At 45.2% G+C, this 20173-nt stretch overlaps 1 protein-coding gene across 14 annotated transcripts in view; it reads right to left on the bottom strand.

Moving 5' to 3' along the window:
• Positions 1-20173, bottom strand: part of LOC137435222 (72 kDa type IV collagenase) — an 80059-nt gene that overhangs the window by 11656 nt on the left and 48230 nt on the right. For 4 of the 14 annotated variants that reach the window (XR_013624555.1, XR_013624559.1, XM_078784537.1 and 1 more), the window contains exons 6-10: positions 10549-10699; positions 10184-10416; positions 5108-5263; positions 4389-4515; positions 791-927 (exon numbers count right to left, since the gene is read on the bottom strand). Coding sequence is in view for 9 of the 14 variants with exons in the window: in XM_078784537.1 (XP_078640663.1) it covers positions 791-927; positions 4389-4515; positions 5108-5263; positions 10184-10416; positions 10549-10699 (804 nt within the window). In the remaining 5 variants the exon portion in view is untranslated. Of the gene's footprint in view, positions 1-786; positions 928-4388; positions 4516-5107; positions 5264-10183; positions 10417-10525; positions 10700-20173 lie in introns of all 14 variants that reach the window. The other 10 variants (XR_013624556.1, XR_013624557.1, XM_078784538.1 and 7 more) reach the window with 8 other exon arrangements.

Genomic DNA, 20173 nt, shown 5'->3' with positions numbered 1-20173 from the left:
CAGGGCCTGGGCAGCGCACCATCATATAATCCACTATGAATTCTTCATTGTACCAGAGGGTGCTTGAGGATAATGTGAGGCCATCTGTCGGAAAGTTGAAGCTCAACCGAAGGTGGACCTTGCAACATGACAATGACCCTAAACATACCAGTAATTCCACCAAGGAATGGTTGAAAAGAAAGAAATGGAGGGTTCTGGAATGGCCAAGTCAAACCCGGATCTAAATCCCATCGATATGTTGTTGAGGGATTTGAAACGAGCTGTGCATGCAAGAAACCCCTCAAACATCGCACAGCTGAAAGAATTCTGCACAGAGGAGTGGGCAAAAATTTCTCCCAGTCGATGTCAGAGACTGGTAGACAGTTATAAGAAACGCCTACTTGAGGTTGTTTCTGCCAAAGGGGGCAATACCACCTATTAGAGCCAAGGGTGTACTTACTTTTTCCCACATACGAAATTTGCATTTATGTTTATTTAAATTATACAATGGACTACAAAATGTAAATGTTTCATGATATTTGTTATATTATATCACCTTTATCTATCAATATTGTTGAAATGAAGATCAAATAGCTGTATGTTGAAATATGTTGAAAAAGTCAAAACTTTACATGGGGTGTACTTACTTTTTCATGTGACTGTATATATATACTCGTATATATTTCTCTAGCTGAACAAGCAAAGCATAAACTGTGTAAAACTGCATCTTATAAAAATACAAGTTCAAAAATATACATGTGTCTACACTGCAATTGCCAAAGAGTGAGAAACATTCAATGTACGCACAGACCAGAGAACAAGAGCAGTCCGATTTGACTTTGGCCTTCTGCCGCGGCCTGGACTTGTCCTGGCCCACTCGGCCAGCGGCCTGAAACAAGGCTAGGCCCGGCAGGCAGCTGGCCTGCTTCAGAGACGTTCCAGTAATGCCTACAGGGAAATGAAGCCAAATTCCTGTGAGAAATGCAGCTGCACATATAATGGTACATACTTTTTAATATCACTTTCATCTAACATCTGCTGAAAGACAATGCCCTTCATAACATCATATCTACAATTTTCGATCTGGAAGGCCTATGTTGCCAATATTTGTTATGAAGAATTGAAAGCCGGTGGAAATCAGATACTCTTCGCCAATGAGGCATCATGGATGACAGCCAATGAAATTAAACCTTGTAGAATAGATAAACTGCAGAACAGATGCAATCAATTATACCACTGGAAATGACCGACATGTTTTTTTTGTATACAAGGTCAAGGCTCATGGAAGAGCGAAACACTGAACAGATCAGGACCAACAGAACAAAAGGAACGGTAGAAAAAAATGGAGGAAACACCAACAGCAGGGTTGACGGATAAAATAGAGGGAGACTTGGACAAACATTGGGTGTTGGGAGGTGGCAGGAGAGGATGCATGGGATACACAAGATGGATACAGAAGAAGACTCTCAGGAAGGAAAAACTGGAAATTTGAAAAGAAGAGGATGAGAGGGGTGAAGGGTTAATGGGGGTAGAAATATCATGGTTTTGGATGGGGGATGATCTGAGCTGTGGTAAATGAACAGCTGTCTTGAAAACCTGGAGGAAAGAATGAGATTGAAGAAAAAGTGGAAGTTGATTCAACAGGTGGGGAAAAAAGTTGAAAAGAAAAGAAAAAAAGAAAAGCCATAATGAGTTGAATTTAAATCCTTATCTAAAAATCTGAAACTTCATAAATATGATCTATGACCCGATGTGAGTGAAGAATTAAATTTATGACGTACATATCCTTCGCCAAAAAACTATGTGACATAAATGGGTGCATGGGTGCATGGATGATATGGGTGTATGGGCCATAATAATACTGTGTTTAGTTAACGATGGTATTTTTGTTCAGAGTGAGCGTGCGAGGCGAGACTATACGCTCTTTGAGTGCCGTCATAGCTGTAATAGGGATCAATTAAAATATATATAAAAGGTAAACATTTGCATTAAAAACAGTAACTTTTACCCAATAAACAAAATTATTTTTACGGCGTAGCCCATAGGGCAAAGCCGTCTATAATAGTGTTTTTCTGTCCATATGTCCGTATGTCCCCTCAAGCATACACCAATCAGAGCTGAGGATCTGGTCACATGACAGGGGTGATGTGACATCATTGCGGCAGTATGGCGACAGACTCCACACACCGCCATTTTGATTCCAATTTCGTTCAGGCCGAACATATTGTTGCGGATCCCGGGTTCATCGACGTACTAAGGGGGGTTTATGCCCTGCTCACCCTCAAACTCCGGGTCCACTGAGGCCACCGTCCACGACTAAGTTCGTGGTTGACGGATTACTAAGCAATTCCGATCGCCAATTTCCCAGCTACGCGTCGAAGAGTTTACTGGTCAATATTCCCAAATACCTTGAAGACACGTGACCGGAAAAACCGGGGATCAAACCCTCGCTTTCACACACCTTATTCAATTGCGTGCCGAGCGGATTTGCACGGTGTGGAAAGCGGCATTACCTCACGAGATTTATGGACCTGAATCTAGCCAAATTCGGTCTCGGATGATGCCAGGCCAATGGAGAAAGGACGCACTGAACAGGTTGGAAAGGAATCAAATGTACAGCCTTTTATTTTGAAGGCACAGAGAAACAGAGATGAAGATTCAGCTTACCAATTCTTACCTAATACCCCACTGACGCCTTCACACTCTGACACACTCACTCAGGGAATAACACTCTGGTTAAGGGCGTACCGATGTACGTGCTGGGATTGCCTCACTGGTGACCACATGGTCTGGTGTGCATGGCTTGCAGTTCAATACCCGATGCGGACGTGCAGCCTGGATGAGGTAAGGTCCGAAGGACGAACCGCCACCTCGAAGTTGGCACGGACGAACTTAAACACAGGTAGATGAACTTCAGCGCAGGAAGATGAACTTCAGCGCAGGTTGGACAAGCTTGCAGGTCAGCCGGATGGCGCAAGAAATCGGCGCAGAAGCGATGGGTGTCGACCAAGAACACAAAGGCCAAACACCTGTCGTGGGAGAAACGAAAAAGCAAGCGAAGTCTCGTCGTGGGCATGGCGAAAAGGGCAAGAGCTCAGGTGTGTCCTCTGTGCTGCGAAATCCAAGGCAAAGAGCACTATCGTCGGCGAGGCAGAGTCCAAGAGGGGTGTCGTCCACGTGGTGAAATCGAAGCCAATAGAATGAAATTGCGATCTGCGTGGGCTTTTACCAGATCCGCCCACACATGCAAAAATGTTCCACAGCTTCCCATTGGCTGAGGCTTGTTGCATCATGGCGACGTGTTCCCGGCTCGCCATTGGTCACCTGGGCCGTGCTTTTGGCCATGCCTTCCTGCTCATAGTAATGGCTTCCCTTAACCACACGGAGGTTTGACATCCCGCTTAACTTCAACGCATATTGGTCTTGATTACTACACAATGGGAAAGTGCTAATCTTTACATTCAATAAGACATATCTAACTACTGCAGGCTACATGTTGTCGTGCAACGAACTATAGGGGGTTTGCCTTTATGGCACAACCGCAACAATATCGTCAAATCTTTCATATATCACAATCGCCATGCTCGACCTAAACGTTTTTCATGCAGTGTGAAACACAAACAAACCGATTGTTAAAATGACCATCAAATATCAAAAGCATTGGCGTTACAGGTCTTCGAATGACACAGTGCGTATAGGCCTTCGGCTTCATGGCTCACCTTCAGGCCGCTTCGGACAAATTAGCCCAGGTTTATTAATACAGTATTATTGTTTTCGTAAAAATAATAATATCGTCAATAATAATAATATCGGAAATATAATTGCAACTGCAATCCCTTTGTCGTTATTGCAAAGTTTCTAGATTGAAGCGGTGTATGGTTGGTTCATTGTTGACTCAAAACATAGAATAAACCAGTGTCTCAATGCCAAAAAATAATACTTACATTATGTGCTAACTGGTATCCCCACCCAGGTCATACTATCCTCTTCAACTAAAGAATCAAACAAGCCCGGCTACGCCGTTGTTAGACTTTCGGTCTTGTTTTTAATCTATGGCAATGGTGATGGCTTTACAGTGAGGATGCTTGGATGAATGAAATCCCAGAGTTTGTTTGTTCAAATTTAATTTAAGGCATCAGTGTTAATATAATTTAGATTCGATGCACCTGGAAAATAAGCCTATCTCAAGAGAATTACTATGTTGCTCTTAAAGTGACAATAATAACTCATCTAGCTCATTCATGACTTTCTGGGAGCTGGTGTTTTTCTTGCCTGGCCTACATGTGATGTCAGTCCACACATTGTTATTGACTTATGTCCCCAGGCCAACTTCGGGGGACCATGAAAATGCTATGTATAAAAATTCAGTCTCTACAAATAAGGAGTATACAAACAAAAGTGTCACACACTTGCCCACAAAGATGATGGTGTGGTTATTTAAAGACGCAATGGCATCAATTTTGCTTGATAGTCGGCAGATGTCACTAGGGGGCTCTGGTTGAATTGGACTCTCAGCTGGCTCTTCCCCCTTTATTCCTGCAAATAAATAACCATTCGTTGGCTCAAGTTGGCTCAACCGTGAGAGATGCTGCTTTTTCACCACACCTACAAGGTTACGCCATGTCATCCAATGAATGCGTTTAAGATCAGTTCTCAGCACAAAAATAATACTTCGAATGAGTGCAGTTGTTAATTGCTGTGCAAAATACTGATATATGGGAAACAATGAATGGAGCACACAGAAGAATGCTGGGCCAGCAATTTCAAGTGGTAACAGTGTAAGAGCACTTACATCATAAGACTAGCCAGATGGCTTTTTGTTACATCAGGTTTTCCTTGCACATGTTTCCATGTGCTGTCCATGCTTATGTTCTAAACTTGAACATTAGTATATTACAACATGCATAAATGTTCCCAGCATTCTAAAAGCCAGTGAAAATAATTATTCTCATCTCAAATCAGTTTTTGCTTTGGAGACTATCTTGGATGTAGCCTATCGAGTTTCTAAAAACAGATGAGGATTGCATGATTAAGACGATTAATTATTAATTAAATAATTAGCAAACACACTTGTAAATTTTGTATCGCGATGTTTAATCTCCAGAAAATGAAAACTCATATCACTGACCAAAGATTGCTTGCAGGGCATTGATGTCAGCAGGAGATAAATGGAAGCTACGTTGATATGAATAGAGGGGGAACATGATAGATGTAGGGTCTGTATTGTGGGAAAGACCCAAAACATGTCCAAAAGCATGAACGGCTGCCAGCAGCAAACTGATACCTGTAAAATAAACCACGCAATTGTTAAGATTATAGGTGTAGCATCCATAGCACTTTGCAGCTTAAGGAACACCATTTCTATCAATAAAACCTGGCGATCATGAAACTGCCCTCGAATTACAAGCTGAGCCATGAAGTTCCGTGTGGCAATAAGTCTTAAAAAACAATTAACGCAGGATTTCACAAAATACCAACAAGAATAATACTGAGAGCAGTGATGATCACATTCACATTGCTTTTCTACACCCACCTCTCCCAAACACTTCCATTATATTGCTACGGTTTTGAGATTTGCACATATTGATCATTAAAGGTTAAAGGGTTGCCCCCCATAGTTAGTCCACGAGCAACACGTAGGCCCCCTTGTAGTATTAGTTATGTCATAGTATGTGTAAGTATAGGCCATTTCCCCTTTGATACCTGCGTTGTGTAAAGACATGAGTTTAGGTCCCGGTCATTTTGCGTCCACCCTCCAATTCCACCTCAATGGGCGTAATTGATCCCGTGCCCCATTTGGCTGCCCGCTCAGTTTATTATGCTTTGGCTGCCCACAGCATTTGCTGCCCTTTGCTCGCTCACTAGTCGAGTAACACGAGGTAGGCCTGAGAAGGAGGAGCGCGAGGTCGGGGTGGGGGCGGCGTCAAGGCGGAGCATCAGAGGCGATGACAGTAAGAGCCACCAGCCAACCAGGGCTCTAACAGCATGGCATGAGAGGGCGTGGAGAGGGGCGTCTGGTGAGTTCTACCAGGTTCGCGGGGTGTGCCTATATAAGTCACTGCACAAAGCCCTTGAACAGGACTGCACAGGACTGATGAGAAGGACTAGCGCTGGAGGACTCGTGTGCACACGGCATTGGTGAAAAGACTTGTGTGGAGAGAACTTGCCTCGCATCACTCGCTTTGGAGGCATTGAACTGTAACTCGCACAGTATAACGTATGCGCCAGAAGAGAGGAAGAAGAGGCGCTGAGTACACGGCTGCAGCCAGACGCGCCGGTGGCGTATAGCGCCTACTTCAGCCACGCGAGTAAACGCGGTAATACCTGCCAGTGATTAACCACCGAAGTCCGCTTCCTACCAAATCGCCCCGTATTAACCCTTGTGCGCCAAACAACACGCGGAGAGCTCCTGCCTTCCCTACTTACCATCTGCACGAGACGAGCCGGAGACTGGAGGGAGCTGCACAGGAGCCATCCTTGGACGCGGACCATCACCCTGCAGCTGCAAGCCCCGTGTGAGTGTGTTTGTGACGGGCCCGTTGGTCCTTGGTATTAAGTTAAGACTGTTTTAAGGCTGCACTGTGTCCTCTTTTTCTCTCAACCATTGTGAATAGTGAAAATAAAACCTGTTATTCCTTTTTCCAATTCGACCGTTTTTGTGATTTATCCATTGACTAAGCGTGGTACGAATAAGATCGCTAGAACCGGGTTCACCATATAAACGGCACGGCTCGCGTGTACGCACCGCTCGGCGTCTCAACATGCGTGGTTCGTGCGGGGCTTATTTCCTCGTTTCAGCGCAGCGCGAGTAATTAGGTAATAGCGATTCTAGTCCTAATACCCTATTTCGCGCTGTCCGGGAAGGACGTCATAGGTCCCGGGTCCCTTCGGCCAGTCAAAGACAAGGGGACTAATCCCCCCTTGGTAAGGGGAGAAGGCTGGTGGCGAGATCCACGTTTTTACATGCGTTAAAGCGGCCAGCGGCACGAGTCTACCATTAGAAAGAGGCTGCACAAATTTGATCTACATGGGAGGTGTGCCAGGTGGAAACCTTTGCTGTCCAGAAAGAACATCAGGGCAAGACTAAAGTTTGCCAATGAACACCTCGGCAAAGACCAGCACTTCTGGAACAATGTGCTCTGGACAGATGAGTCAAAGGTAGAGCTATGTGGCCACAGTACCAGAAGACATGTTTGGCGAAAACCAAAGACAGCATTTGACCACAAGAACCTGATACCAACTGTAAAGCATGGTGGTGGAAATATTATGGTTTGGGGCAGCTTTGCTGCATCAGGGCCTGTGCAGCTCACCATCATAGAATCCACTATGAATTCTTCATTGTACCAGAGGGTGCTTGAGGATAATGTGAGGCCATCTGCCGGGGAGTTGAAGCTCAACCGAAGGTGGACCTTGCAACATGACAATGACCCTAAACATACCAGTAAATCCACCAAGGAATGGCTGAAAAGAAAGTAATGGAGGGTTCTGGAATGGCCAAGTCAAAGCCTGGATCTAAATCCCATCGAGATGTTGTGGGGAGATTTGAAACGATCTGTGCATGCAAGAAACCCCTCAAACATCACACAGCTGAAATAATTCTGCATGGAGGAGTGGGCAAAAATTTCTTCCAGTCGATGTCAGAGACTGGTAGACAGTTATAAGAAATGCCTACTTGAGGTTGTTTCTGCCAAAGGGGGCAATACCACGTATTAGAGCCAAGGGTGTACTTACTTTTTCCACGTGCGAAATTTGCATTTATGTTTATTTAAATTATACAATGGACTACAAAATGTAAATGTTTCATGATATTTGTTTTATTATATCACCTTTATCTATCAATATTGTTGAAATGAAGATCAAATAGCTGTATGAAATATGTTGAAAAAGTCAAAACTTTACATGGGGTGTACTTACTTTTTCACGTGACTGTATATATATATATATATATATATATATATATATATATATATATATATATATATATATATATATATATATATATATATATACATATATATATATCATACTGCCCACTCATTCTTCATTTGATTTATTCATTTATTTATATGATTGCAAAATATATATGCCAATCCAACTGCATTATGTAACTAGTGAAGTACCTGTGATACGCATGGGTGGGAGCCCAAAATCACAAAAGAAAAATGCTTTGAGAACTTCTTTGAAAACTCTCACCCACTTTGGGTAGGACACATGCAGGGACCCAAAAGTCACAATTATTGTATTGAGATATTACCGAATCAACGAATGTTTCCACATGCGATAAATGGTGAAACTGCTAATGCCGAACCCATGAATGTGTTTACATGCAAACAGAGAGCAGTTTTGTATGGGTGGAAACTTAAAATCATGATTGTATTGAGAAATTTATGAAACGTCTCACCCACCTTATGACACCCGCTGAGACCCCAAAAGGTTCAACAGAAAGTTTGGCGGGGCTAGACCAAAAACCGAGGGAGTCGATCGGGGACAAATATAGTGTAGCAGCATAGCAAACCTGTTGTGCATTTTGTGATACAAGCACCAAATTTGGCACAAATGTACATTAATATGTTGCGAACATTTTCAGATATTGGGCCACTTGAAATTCCGTAATTTTATTTTTCAAATTTTTTCAAATTTCGTAATTTCAAATTTTTCGGGTGACACCGTCACAATTTCGGTCTTCGAGGCCGGCCGATATAGTGGGGCGGCTTAGCCCAAATATTCAAAAGAATTGTGCATTTTGTGATACAAGCACCAAATTTGGCACAAATGTACATTAATATGTTGCGAACATTGTGTGGTCAGCAATGAAGACGAGAGTCTGAATTACATGTATGCAAAAGACCTTGTGAACCAGTGAAGCAAATACACGGGTAAGCATGAATTAAATCTAGGGCATGATATAATTTCCATGATGTTTACCTCTACACTCAATGGTGGAAGGAGGTAATGTTTTGATCCCAGCTCGTCTGTATGTCTGTTTGTCTGTTAGTCCACAAAATTCCAGACAAAGCTTGTAGTAGTGGTAGTTGTAGTGGTAGTGGTGATAACAGAAATTGTTATATAGAACTGAACTTATATTATTATTATATGCAGAAAATAACTTCATTTCTATATGCCCTGCAGTGGACAGGTTAATTGGTTTATACACTGAAGGGGTCACCCTGGTGTGCACTGCTGTGTTCTGCCTCACTGAGTTGTTCAGGTATGATGTACTCAGCACAAGCTTCCGGTCGGCCCGGAGGTGGGGGTGCGGGGCCTGTCACGGAACGTCAAAACAAACGGCCTGCCGGGGCCGCCCAAAAGTCGGGCGTGAGGGGCGCGTCCACTAATGGAACGCCTCTCGCTTCCCAGATCGAGGGCCACGTGGTCAGGAGAACCTCGTCCCTTCCGGTCACACTTTGCCTATCGGCCGGCCTCGAAGACCGAAATTGTGACGGTGTCACCCGAAAAATTTGAAATTACGAAATTTGAAAAAATTTGAAAAATATAATTACGGAATTTCAAGTGGCCCAATATCTGAAAATGTTCGCAACATATTAATGTACATTTGTGCCAAATTTGGTGCTTGTTTCACAAAATGCACAATTCTTTTGAATATTTGGGCTAAGCCGCCCCACTAATAGACAGACAGTCATGGTTTATTATTTAAGATACCAACAACTCACTGGCCTACTGATGGAAATTGGATGCAAGCTGGCAGGTTGACATGATTTGGTTGATGTACAAATCTCACTCTAAGCAAGAAAAAAAGGAGACCCATGTTAACCATAATCTTGCAATACCAAATAACCTCGTCTATGAAACTAATCTTGAACGGTTCATAATTAGTTGGCGTCGTATTCCCATCACTAGATAAAGATGCCTTTTGAGGGTGAAGCTGCTTTCAGACTGTGCTGGTAAACTTTACATGTATTTCACGAAGATAAATAATGGCCATATTTTACAAAAGTTAATAAAAAAAGTGTCTAACAGCTCGAAGTTGTATTTGGCTAAATATATGGAACAGCAGGTAAACACATTATTACCCATGATGCTTATGACTGGATATAAAGTATTATAAATACAAATTGTCATGCTGATTTTCATGTCTGAAGACTGTATAACTGAATTGACATCACAAAGAGGTAAGTATAATTGGAATAATTTGCTGCAGTTAAAATAGTGGTGCAAACTAGTGTGGCTAGTGGATACACCTTGCCTGAAGATGTACAGAATCCCCATTTCTGATCATTGTCATAGTCAGCAGTTGTGGAACACCAGGATTTTCCATCAAAACGCCCAACAGATGTACAGGCATTATAGCTCTGGCCCAGAAAGTTGAAAGGGAAGAAACAGGGACTCTTCCCTGAATTTCCACCAACTGTAGTCAATACTGTGTCCATACGCACAGAAAAACGGCAGAACAACAGGTATGCTTCTTCTTCAGAACTTCTGTCGAACAATGCCATTGTCTGGTTATGACAGGAATACATTGCTGTGATCTTAGCGTTAACAATTCAAAGGAGATTTTTCAAACCATCAGACATGAGAGCAATCCAACCTGAGTTAGGACAAAAGCCGTACTTCAGATCTGTGTTGTAATTATCGGTCGTGGCACACCATCGCTCCTGATCGCTTCGTCCGTCCGTTGTGCAAATGTTGTATGTGCGTGTTCCATACACAAATGGAAACGCACAAGGCTTCCCCTCTGCATTTCCACCTGTCGTGAACAAACCTGCAACATGATTTGTGACACACATTGAATGTCAATCATTGAGATGGATGTGAGCAACCATATTTGTGATGGGAAGTCTCTTTATATTGGTAAAACATTCTTTTTGAAATTCAATGATTTCAAAATGATTATGTAAGTGAGTTATTGCATGTAATTTCGTTACGCATTACGATATTAATTAGACATTGTTAAAAAGTTATTGTCTTAAGAGGATTTTAAAAGTGATTCTTCACCATTGACTGATCGGGCTAAAACCGATATATACAGTGCCTTCAGAAAGGATTCACAACCCTTGACTTTTTCACATTTTGTTGTGTTACAGATATATATACATAATTATATATATATATATATATATATTTTTTTTTAATGAAATAAGGCCCTTCCAACCAGAAAGTAAAAATTATATCTACTCCGCAAATTTGAGCAAGTAAGCAGGAGCAGACCTGGTCTTGGGCAACATTTCACATGCTCCACAGCAAGCTTCCTCAGGCCAAGAGACCATGAGCCCCGACACGTACCAGTTTTTCTTCACCATGTGGCCACTTCCGGTCACGTGCTGGTGCTCGAGGTCAGCTGGAGGAGGTTTTTTTAGTTTTGCAAACCTCAAGCAAAATAAACGTCAAGGCACATCATTGGTTGGTTGCTCTGCTCTTTTTTTCGTTATTACTCACACGTGATCTGTACACACATACCCATTTATTATAAGCAGCTCTCCAACCTGTAGCAAGATCATGACATCACCATCATGTTTTGCTATACTGAGACCCCCAGGAAGCATCTCGCAGTGTGAATCAAGTCTTTATGAGCATTGATTCAAAATGCCACAAGCAGAGAAAATAGCATAGCTTGTGACATTTTAAAGAATTGCCTAAAAGGCTTGAGGCACACTGCGAGATGCCCTCTATAGGTCGCAGTAGAGCACAACATGATGGTGATGTCATGGTGTCACTCTGGGTTGGAGAGCTAATTATATTCGTCTTTATTTCCACCTGAAAAAACTGCGTCCCAACGGTAATATGCTAAGTCAATAGACAACAATGCGCTCATGTGACCGACAATGCTTGTCGGTCACAAATAGTGCAGCAATGGCTGTGATGGGACACTATTTGTCTTGTACTTAATTAACATACATAGTTATGGAGGTTTACAATTATATTTATGTACATATACAGGGTGAGCCAGAGATATGGTTATTTTTAACACTCGTGTAAAGGTTATAAAAAGTTGTATTTCAAAACAAATTCTGAGAAGAAAGTGAAGTACATAACATGCCATTTATTTGTGGAAAAGAACATCGAGGAGATGCGCACCATTTCGTCTGACACATTCCTCCAATCTTGGACGCCAATTATTCATGACGTTCTGCAACATGGCCACGTCAATATCATTGATTTCATGTCTGATGTTCATCTTGGCTTAATTCCTGGACAGTTTGAATTTTACAGGGATAAAAGTATAAATCATTATGCAATATGCGGCGTAGTGCCGTGTGAGAAATTCTTAAGGCTGATTCATGCTTTCGGCTGGAGCGATGCGGACTTCTCAAAACTGACTCCCTTACACGCTCAATGTTTTGTGCCGTTCTTACTGATTTGGGTGCTCCTGGTGCTTTCTCTTTTAAGGTTGAACCGGTCTTCTCAAACTTCTGAACCCATAACTTCAGAGCACAAAAAGACAGCACATTTCCATGATGTTGAACATTGAAATGGGGATTGAATTGACGTTGTGCAGCAGTTGCACTATCATTATTCTTGTAAAAAGCTTTGATAGCGAAAGCGCGTTCTTCACCCGACCAGTTCTACATGGTCACTCAAGTGTTCTGCCTGTAAAAAAAGAAAACTAAATCAGTAAAAAATAAAAATGCATGTTATGTACTTCAATATCATGAATGAATTTATTTTGAAATACAATTTTTTATTTCCTTCACACGAATTTCAAAAATGACCATATTTCAGGCTCACCCTGTGTGTGTGTGTGTGTGTATATATATATATATATATATACATATACATATATATATATATATATATATATTGTTGCGGTTCTCTACGCCGCCCTTAATCCCCTTAACAAGGGGAGGGTTAATCCCCTTGTCTTTCTGGGCTTGACGAAACCGAGACTGGAGACGTCCTTCTCGGACACACGCGGAGTAGGGTTTCGGGACCACTTCTCACTCGTACCTAATTCCCTGCGCTGCCCTGGGAGCGAGGAAACAAGCCTCGCACGAACCACGTGTGGTTTGAGTACGCCGAGCGGATTGCGTACATGTGGTCTGCGCAGTTACTTAGATATTGGAACCCAATTCGAGCGGTTCTACCCGTACCACGCTTAGCCAAATGAGGAAACCACAGGAACGGTCGAATCAGCAAGAAAGGAAGAACAAAAGGGTTTAATTATTCCCACACGTATATACAAGGTTCAAGGACGAAGAGACACAGAGCAACCTTAAGCAGTCTTAACCTATCCCTTGGACAATGGGCCCGTCTCACACTCACACAGGGAATTGCAGATGGGTAGCTGGTCAGCCCACGCATCGATGTGGTCGTCCAGAGACGGCCTCCGTCTGGCTCTCCACGGCCCCGGCACATCCCGCGAAGATGGTGGCAGGTGAAGGCAGGGACTCGTGGCGCATCTCCCGAACAAGCAAATGATGGGGCGGAACGGGAAAGGGCGGACTTAGCGCGGCTGGCGGTTACTCAGCCGTTCTCACTCGCGCATCTCAAATGCGCGGTATTCAGTTCAAGCGCGTCTGGCTGCGCCCGCGTATCTGTACCGCTCTCGTGCAAGTGCGTGAAGTTCATCAAGTTCATCAAGTTCATCAACTGCCACGAGTCCTCCTTTGCTCTCGGCTTTCCCGCGCTAGTCCTTCAAGCCCTCCGATGCAAGTCCTTTATCTTTCTCTCTCGCAGCAAGTCCTCTATCTTTCTCTCGCGCAGCAAGTCCTGTCGAGGGCTTTCGCGCAGCGGGTTTTACAGCTACGCCCCCCGAACCTTCTGGAACTCACTCGAACCTTCTCACCACGCCCTGTGATGCAACGCCGCCATCACCACCTCTGAGCTCTGATTGGCGGCTCGTGCTTACCGTCAGCGTTTCCGCCGCTCCACCCTCGACTCCGCCCCAACCTTCCTAGGCCTGCCTCGTGTTAACTCGCCCAATGATCAACCAACGTTTAGCAAACTGGATTGAGGCTAGGGTGAGCTGGAAAGTCGCTGGCAAGTAGGGCCTATTCTCCTGGCTCCTACTCAACGCAGACTAACACTGGAAAGGAACTAAACTCACAAATACTAAGACAAACTATACTATCGCGAGGCTACATGTTGCTTGTGTGACTAACTATGGGGGGCAAACTTTAACCATTATTAGGCTCACTTGACAAAGTCAAAACTGCAACACTGCCCCCCTCCCTTGTCAGACTCGTCCCCGAGTCAAACCTACAAAAACTGGAACGACCGGTTTTGAAAAAGACTTGGGACTAACTTTTAATTCCGTGTGACACTTGGATGTGGTTCCCCCTAACATTTACTCTAACCCGTGTATGCGACAGTTTTAAAACACTAGATATGTCCCACCTACTGCGTTGAGTAGCTAACTAACAGACTCACGCCCACAATTAACTGAATTGCGGAATGGTTTTCAAACTAAACATAAAGCCGGTGGGCAGCATTTTATATACAAGCACAAACCTAACCTTATTTACAGTTCTATGACCCAGGACCTGTCCTTTTTGGAAAGAAGATTGGAGGGGAAGAAAAGCACAGGAATGCACAAATACACATTTCAAAAGTTCACATTTCACATTTCTGCTGTTGTCTGGCACCTTCTTCTTGCTTCCTGCATCTTCTGTGTGCATAAAACTTACAGTTCTTCTTTCCTAGCACACCAATAATAAAAATGTACAAAAGTGTTTGTTGTATTTGCCAGCAGGGCCAACCCTATATGGTCCAACTGCGTGAGATTGATGCCACTCAAAACAAGTGGTCCGAAGATGCAAGGTGAGTTTGCAGCAAAGTGCTGCACAACAAAAGTGTATGGCCACAAAACCTGTGGTCCATAATGTGTAACGTGGTAATGTGCAGCAAAGTGTCTGTGGTAGCAAGTGCTGCACATGTGCAGCAAAGTTATAACAATTGACATGGATATTGCAGCAAAGTGCCATGCAGTTCAGCTGCACAGGTGTAGCAAAGTGCAACAGGGGTGATGCACTTGTGTAGCAAGGTGCAGCTGCACAGTTCCACTTCCAAAATGGTCCTTGGGTGGGGGAGGGACAAAGCACAACTGGCAAAGCGGAAAGGGCACAGAGGTACACAGTAGTACAAGGTAATGCAGCGCAGGGGCGCGGAAGAGCGAGCAGAGCGAGCTCGTCCCTAACCGTCCGTGCCCCCCAACGTCAGCTTACACTACGCTTGCCCTTCCCTGTATTTACAAATTTGTCACTACGTCCTGTCTCCCATATCCCCCTCTACTCCAAATTCGTCTTCCAATCCCTCCCAGGATGGAAGGAATGGAACAAACCCATTGTCTCATCACGTCATGATGCGTCTTACTCACTCAACAGTTTACAAAGCCTTGGTGCTGGTGCGGAGCTTTGTCATCCTCGGTGAATGGATGTGTAAGGCGCAAAGGGAATTCCTCATTTTCTAACTACTCTAGTAACATTAACTTTTTAACTACCCAGGGTCATACCCTGCCAATCGGCCTCTTTAAACTATGTGGTTCTAACAACCGAATTCCCCATTGACCACTCTGCAGTGCCCTACGAATTTGGGTCTCACTCCCCAATTTTTCTCACTGTGCCCTGGCACAATTTCGGGGCTGGGTCATGTGGCTCCACTAGCAGGTCCAACTACCTGCGTACCTCCGCCACTGAAGTCGCCACCCGAGCTTACCTGCTCCTGCGACTACCTAACTGGGGAAGGCCATCCCTGGCTCTTTACCCCTCTGATGCCCTCCTTGGCATTGGGCTACCCGGGTCCTTCTCTTGGATCCTCGGGCCCCATTGAACAACTACTCACAACCCTAACTGGCTCCCAGAGCCTACCTGCGGCCTCACCTGGCCGACAAACTACCAGTGGCGGAGTGCTCCAATAACCATACGCACCAACAAAGCCACACGCCCAGCCATTCACTGACTCATGCACCCAACCAAAGCACTACTTGCCACTTCCCGCACCACAGGTGTCAATATCCATACAATTTTGCCTATACCCTCTACCTGGCTTTACATTACCCACCCCGGGTGTCCGTGAATGGGTCCATCTCCCCCCATTCACTCCTTCGCACCATGCATTCCACACCTTTTGCTTCACACCAAGCATTCCACACTACTCATTCCACACCAATTATTTCACACACCACTTTTTTGCACACTCTTGTGCTCACACACACCTCAAACACAATTCCTTTTACTCAAACACAACCCCGGTTATTCTCAACCAATTCCTCATTTGCTCAATACTCAAATCCTCACAAACACAGCATCATCTGGCTGACTACTTCCCCTAAAACTCGTGCTTCCCGTCTTCCCTTCAGACTATGCAGTCCCTCGTCATTATCAACCACCTAAACTACCTACGTCCCCACTATAGTTCAGATGTCCCTACTTAAATCTCGTCCTCTACCGTCCTCTACTTCCCTAACAATTAACCTCGCCCGCCTTCGGCGAGCTTCAGTGCCCCATGGAGGTAACCATTGCTGGCACCTCCATGTGCATGTCACTGCCATCCCCCTAAACTAATGCTCATGAGCCCAGAGGTGTGAGGAATGGTCAAACTACCATTCCACCACGCAGGGTACACTATCCTCATCCGTCCACAATACTCGAGCCTCTCCAAGTGGGAATACATCGTCATCACAGCTCAGCTTCGAAAAGCCGAGCGATCCATGCAGTGGTTTGTCTACTGTTGGTTGGGTCCGTCCGGCATTTTCGATTCAAGGGAGGGGGCATGGTTGGGCCGAGGTTCAAAGCGCCATCTCTGCGCGAGGCCTTGCGGTCCCACGCACAATGGACCAACCGCCCACGGTCGGAGCATCGCACCCGCCAGGGGGCACGGTTCCGAACTCTCCGACCCCCCCTTGAACCGTGCCAATCGCCTTTACTGCCACGATGCGGCCCCGACCATACAAAGTGGGGCCTGGCGCAAACTGTGCACGCCGGTCCTTGTGAGACCGCTGCGGCACCAATCCCTGCCGTTCCCTGCCGCACACAACTCACCGAGGACTCACGTCGGCTATACGTTGCGCGAAACGCTACCTCGGTCTGCATCGATGCTCGAGCCGCGTTCTCACCACACGCGACCCACTCCTCACTCGCACACCGCGGCACCCCAGCGCCTCCCATACACTCCCTGCATTCTGTTATGGCACTCTCCTGTGCACACTCTTCCCTTACACACTCAGGTGCACACCACCCAGGCGCACTCACGGCGTTCGCACACTCCATTATCACACACTTTTCTGTTACACACGAGCTCGTTACGTACTCTGTAACGTCCACGGGTGTGCACTCTCCTGGTACAGAACCAATCGCACGCTCTGGTGTGCACTCCTGCACACTCTCTACAACACGCTCTGGTGTGCATTCTCTCTCACTCTCCTTGGCCATTGCACACTCTGTAACACCCTCTTCGTCGACGCACTCTTCCCAAACACATTCCGTCATACACTCGCGCTCCGGTGCACACTTCTCTCGCACGCGCGCGCCATTCGCTCGCGTACACCGCACAAAGGACCTTCCACGAGCGCCCGGGCTTCGTCTATACCCCAAGCGCGCCAAAAATCTTTTCCCGCCAAACACTTTCACGCCATACACACCCATACTCACCCTGGGGACCTTCTTCTCCGGCAACACCACCTGCAACCTTTCATTGGGGTTAGCAAGCCCGGCATCACAATGCAAACACAGACTTTGTGTGCATTCCATTACTACCCTCGATTTAATCTCTAACTCTACCGTCTCTTCAGCCCCAATCATTTCTTCTTCAATTTGACTTATTTCTTTTTCTAGCTCGACGACCGCCGGCGCGCATAAAATTTATTTTTCCAATTCGACGGCTGTCGGCTTTTCTACACCCCGAGTCGCGATTTCTATCCACTCAGTCAACTTAGCCGCGCTCTGCTCTACCCCACTCTCCCTGCATTCCTCGCACTGCTTTACCTCATCGCGTACCAATGCGACCTCCCCGCTCAACATGTGCCCAATGTCCTCCCCTATTTCTTTTATTAACTCCCTCGGGTATCCATTCTTTCATCGAGTTTATTTATGTCATTCTTCATTTCGCCCATCATTTCTTTCATTTCCCAGGTTGTTCTGTCCCCCATTTCTTTTATTTCTTTGGTGGATTTGTCCCCGCTATGCCTTGCTTCCTTCAATTCACCCTTTACTTCTTTCATGAATTGCGCCATGAGTGAGTACAGGTCCGAAGCCGCTGGCACCGCGGGCTCGGCTCTCGCCGCCATGTGCGAGGCGCCGCCATTTTCTACCCCTGCTGCTGGCCCCTCATCAATGTCCTCCTCTTCTCCCAATTCTTCCCGTGGGTCATGGGTCATTAATTCCTCCTCATCTACCTCCTCTTCTACCCCCACCGGCATTCGACCGCCTTGGCTAGCCATGGCACGAATTTAAAATTTTGAATTTTAAAACTAAATTTCGGTCGCTCGTGATTTGGAACCAATTCGTCCACAAAAATTTGGTTGGGTTCCAAATCCCACTCCCCGACACCAATTGTTGTGGCCAATATGTACAATTGGTGTCCAAAATTTTGTCCAAAAATTTTGTCCCAAAATTTTTGTCCCACGTTCCAAATCCCCACTCCTGACTACCAATTGTTGCAGTTCTCTACGCCGCCCTTAATCCCCTTATCAAGGGGGGGTTAATCCCCTTGTCTTTCTGGGCTTGGTGGAACCGAGACTTGAGACGTCATTCTCGGACACACGCGGAGTAGGGTTTCGGGACCACTTCTCGCTCGTACCAAATTCCCCGCGCTGCCCTGGGAGCGAGGAAACAAGCCTCGCACGAACCACGTGTGGTTTGAGTATGCCGAGCGGATTGCGTACACGTGGTCCGCGCAGTTACTTAGATATTGGAACCCGATTAGAGCGGTTCTACCCTTACCACGCTTAGCCAAATGAGGAAACCACAGGAACGGTCGAATCAGGAAGAAAGGAAGAACAAAAGGGTTTAATTATTCCCACTCGTATATACAAGGTTCAAGGACGAAGAGACACAGAGCAACCTTGGGCAGTCTTAACTTATCCCTTGGACAACGGGCCCGGCTCACACTCACACAGGGAATTGCAGATGGGTACCTGGTCAGCCCACGCGTTGATGTGGTCGTCCAGAGACGACCTCCATCCGGCTCTCCACGGCCCTGGCACGTCCCGCGAAGATGGTGGCAGGCGAAGGCAGGGACTCGTGGCGCGTCTCCCGAACAAGCAGATGATGGGGCGGAACGGTAAAGGGTGGACTTAGCGCGGCTGGCGGTTACTCAGCCGTTCTCACTCGCGCATCTCAAATGCGCGGTATTCGGTTCAAGTGCGTCTGGCTGCGCCCGCGTATCTGTACCGCTTTCGTGCAAGTGCGTGAAGTTCATCAAGTTCATCAACTGCCGCGAGTCCTCCTTTGCTCTCGGCTTTGCCGCTCTAGTCCTTCAAGCCCTCCGATGCAAGTCCTTTATCTTTCTCTCTCACAGCAATTCCTCTGTCTTTCTCACTCACAGCAATTCCTCTATCTTTCTCTCTCGCAGCAAGTCCTGTCGAGGCCTTTCGTGCAGCAGGTTTTATAGCTACGCCCCCCGAACCTTCTGGAACTCACTCGAACCTTCTCACCACACCCTGCGACGCAACGCCGCCGTCACCACCTCCGAGCTCTGATTGGCGGCTCGTGCTTACCGTCAGCGCTTCCGCCGCTCCACCCTCGACTCCACCCGGACCTTCCTAGGTCTCGCACAATGTTAACTCGCACAATGATCAACCAACGTTTAGCAAACTGGATTGAGGCTAGGGTGAGCTGGAAAGTCGGTGGCAAGTAGGGCCTATTCTCCTGGCTCCTACTCAACGCAGACTAACACTGGAAAGGAACTAAACTCACAAATACTAAGACATAACTATACTATCGCGAGGCTACATGTTGCTTGTGTGACTAACTATGGGGGGCAAACTTTAACCTTTATTAGGCTCACTTGACAAACTCAAAACCGCAACAATAAATAAATAAATAAATATATATATATATATATATATATATGTATATATATGTATATATATGTATGTATATGTATATATATATATATATATATATATATATATATATATATATATATATATATGTATATATATGTATGTATATGCATATATATATATATGCATATATATATATATATATATATATATATATATGTATATATATGTATGTATATGCATATATATATATATGCATATATATATATATATATATATATATATATATATATATAT

The sequence above is a fragment of the Myxine glutinosa genome, chromosome 9, assembly GCF_964187855.1.
Source record: "Myxine glutinosa chromosome 9, kmMyxGlut1.1, whole genome shotgun sequence".
NCBI classification, from domain to species: domain Eukaryota; kingdom Metazoa; phylum Chordata; class Myxini; order Myxiniformes; family Myxinidae; genus Myxine; species Myxine glutinosa.
Note: the sequence above shows the minus strand (reverse complement) of the source record. Positions and strands in the feature narration are given on the sequence as shown.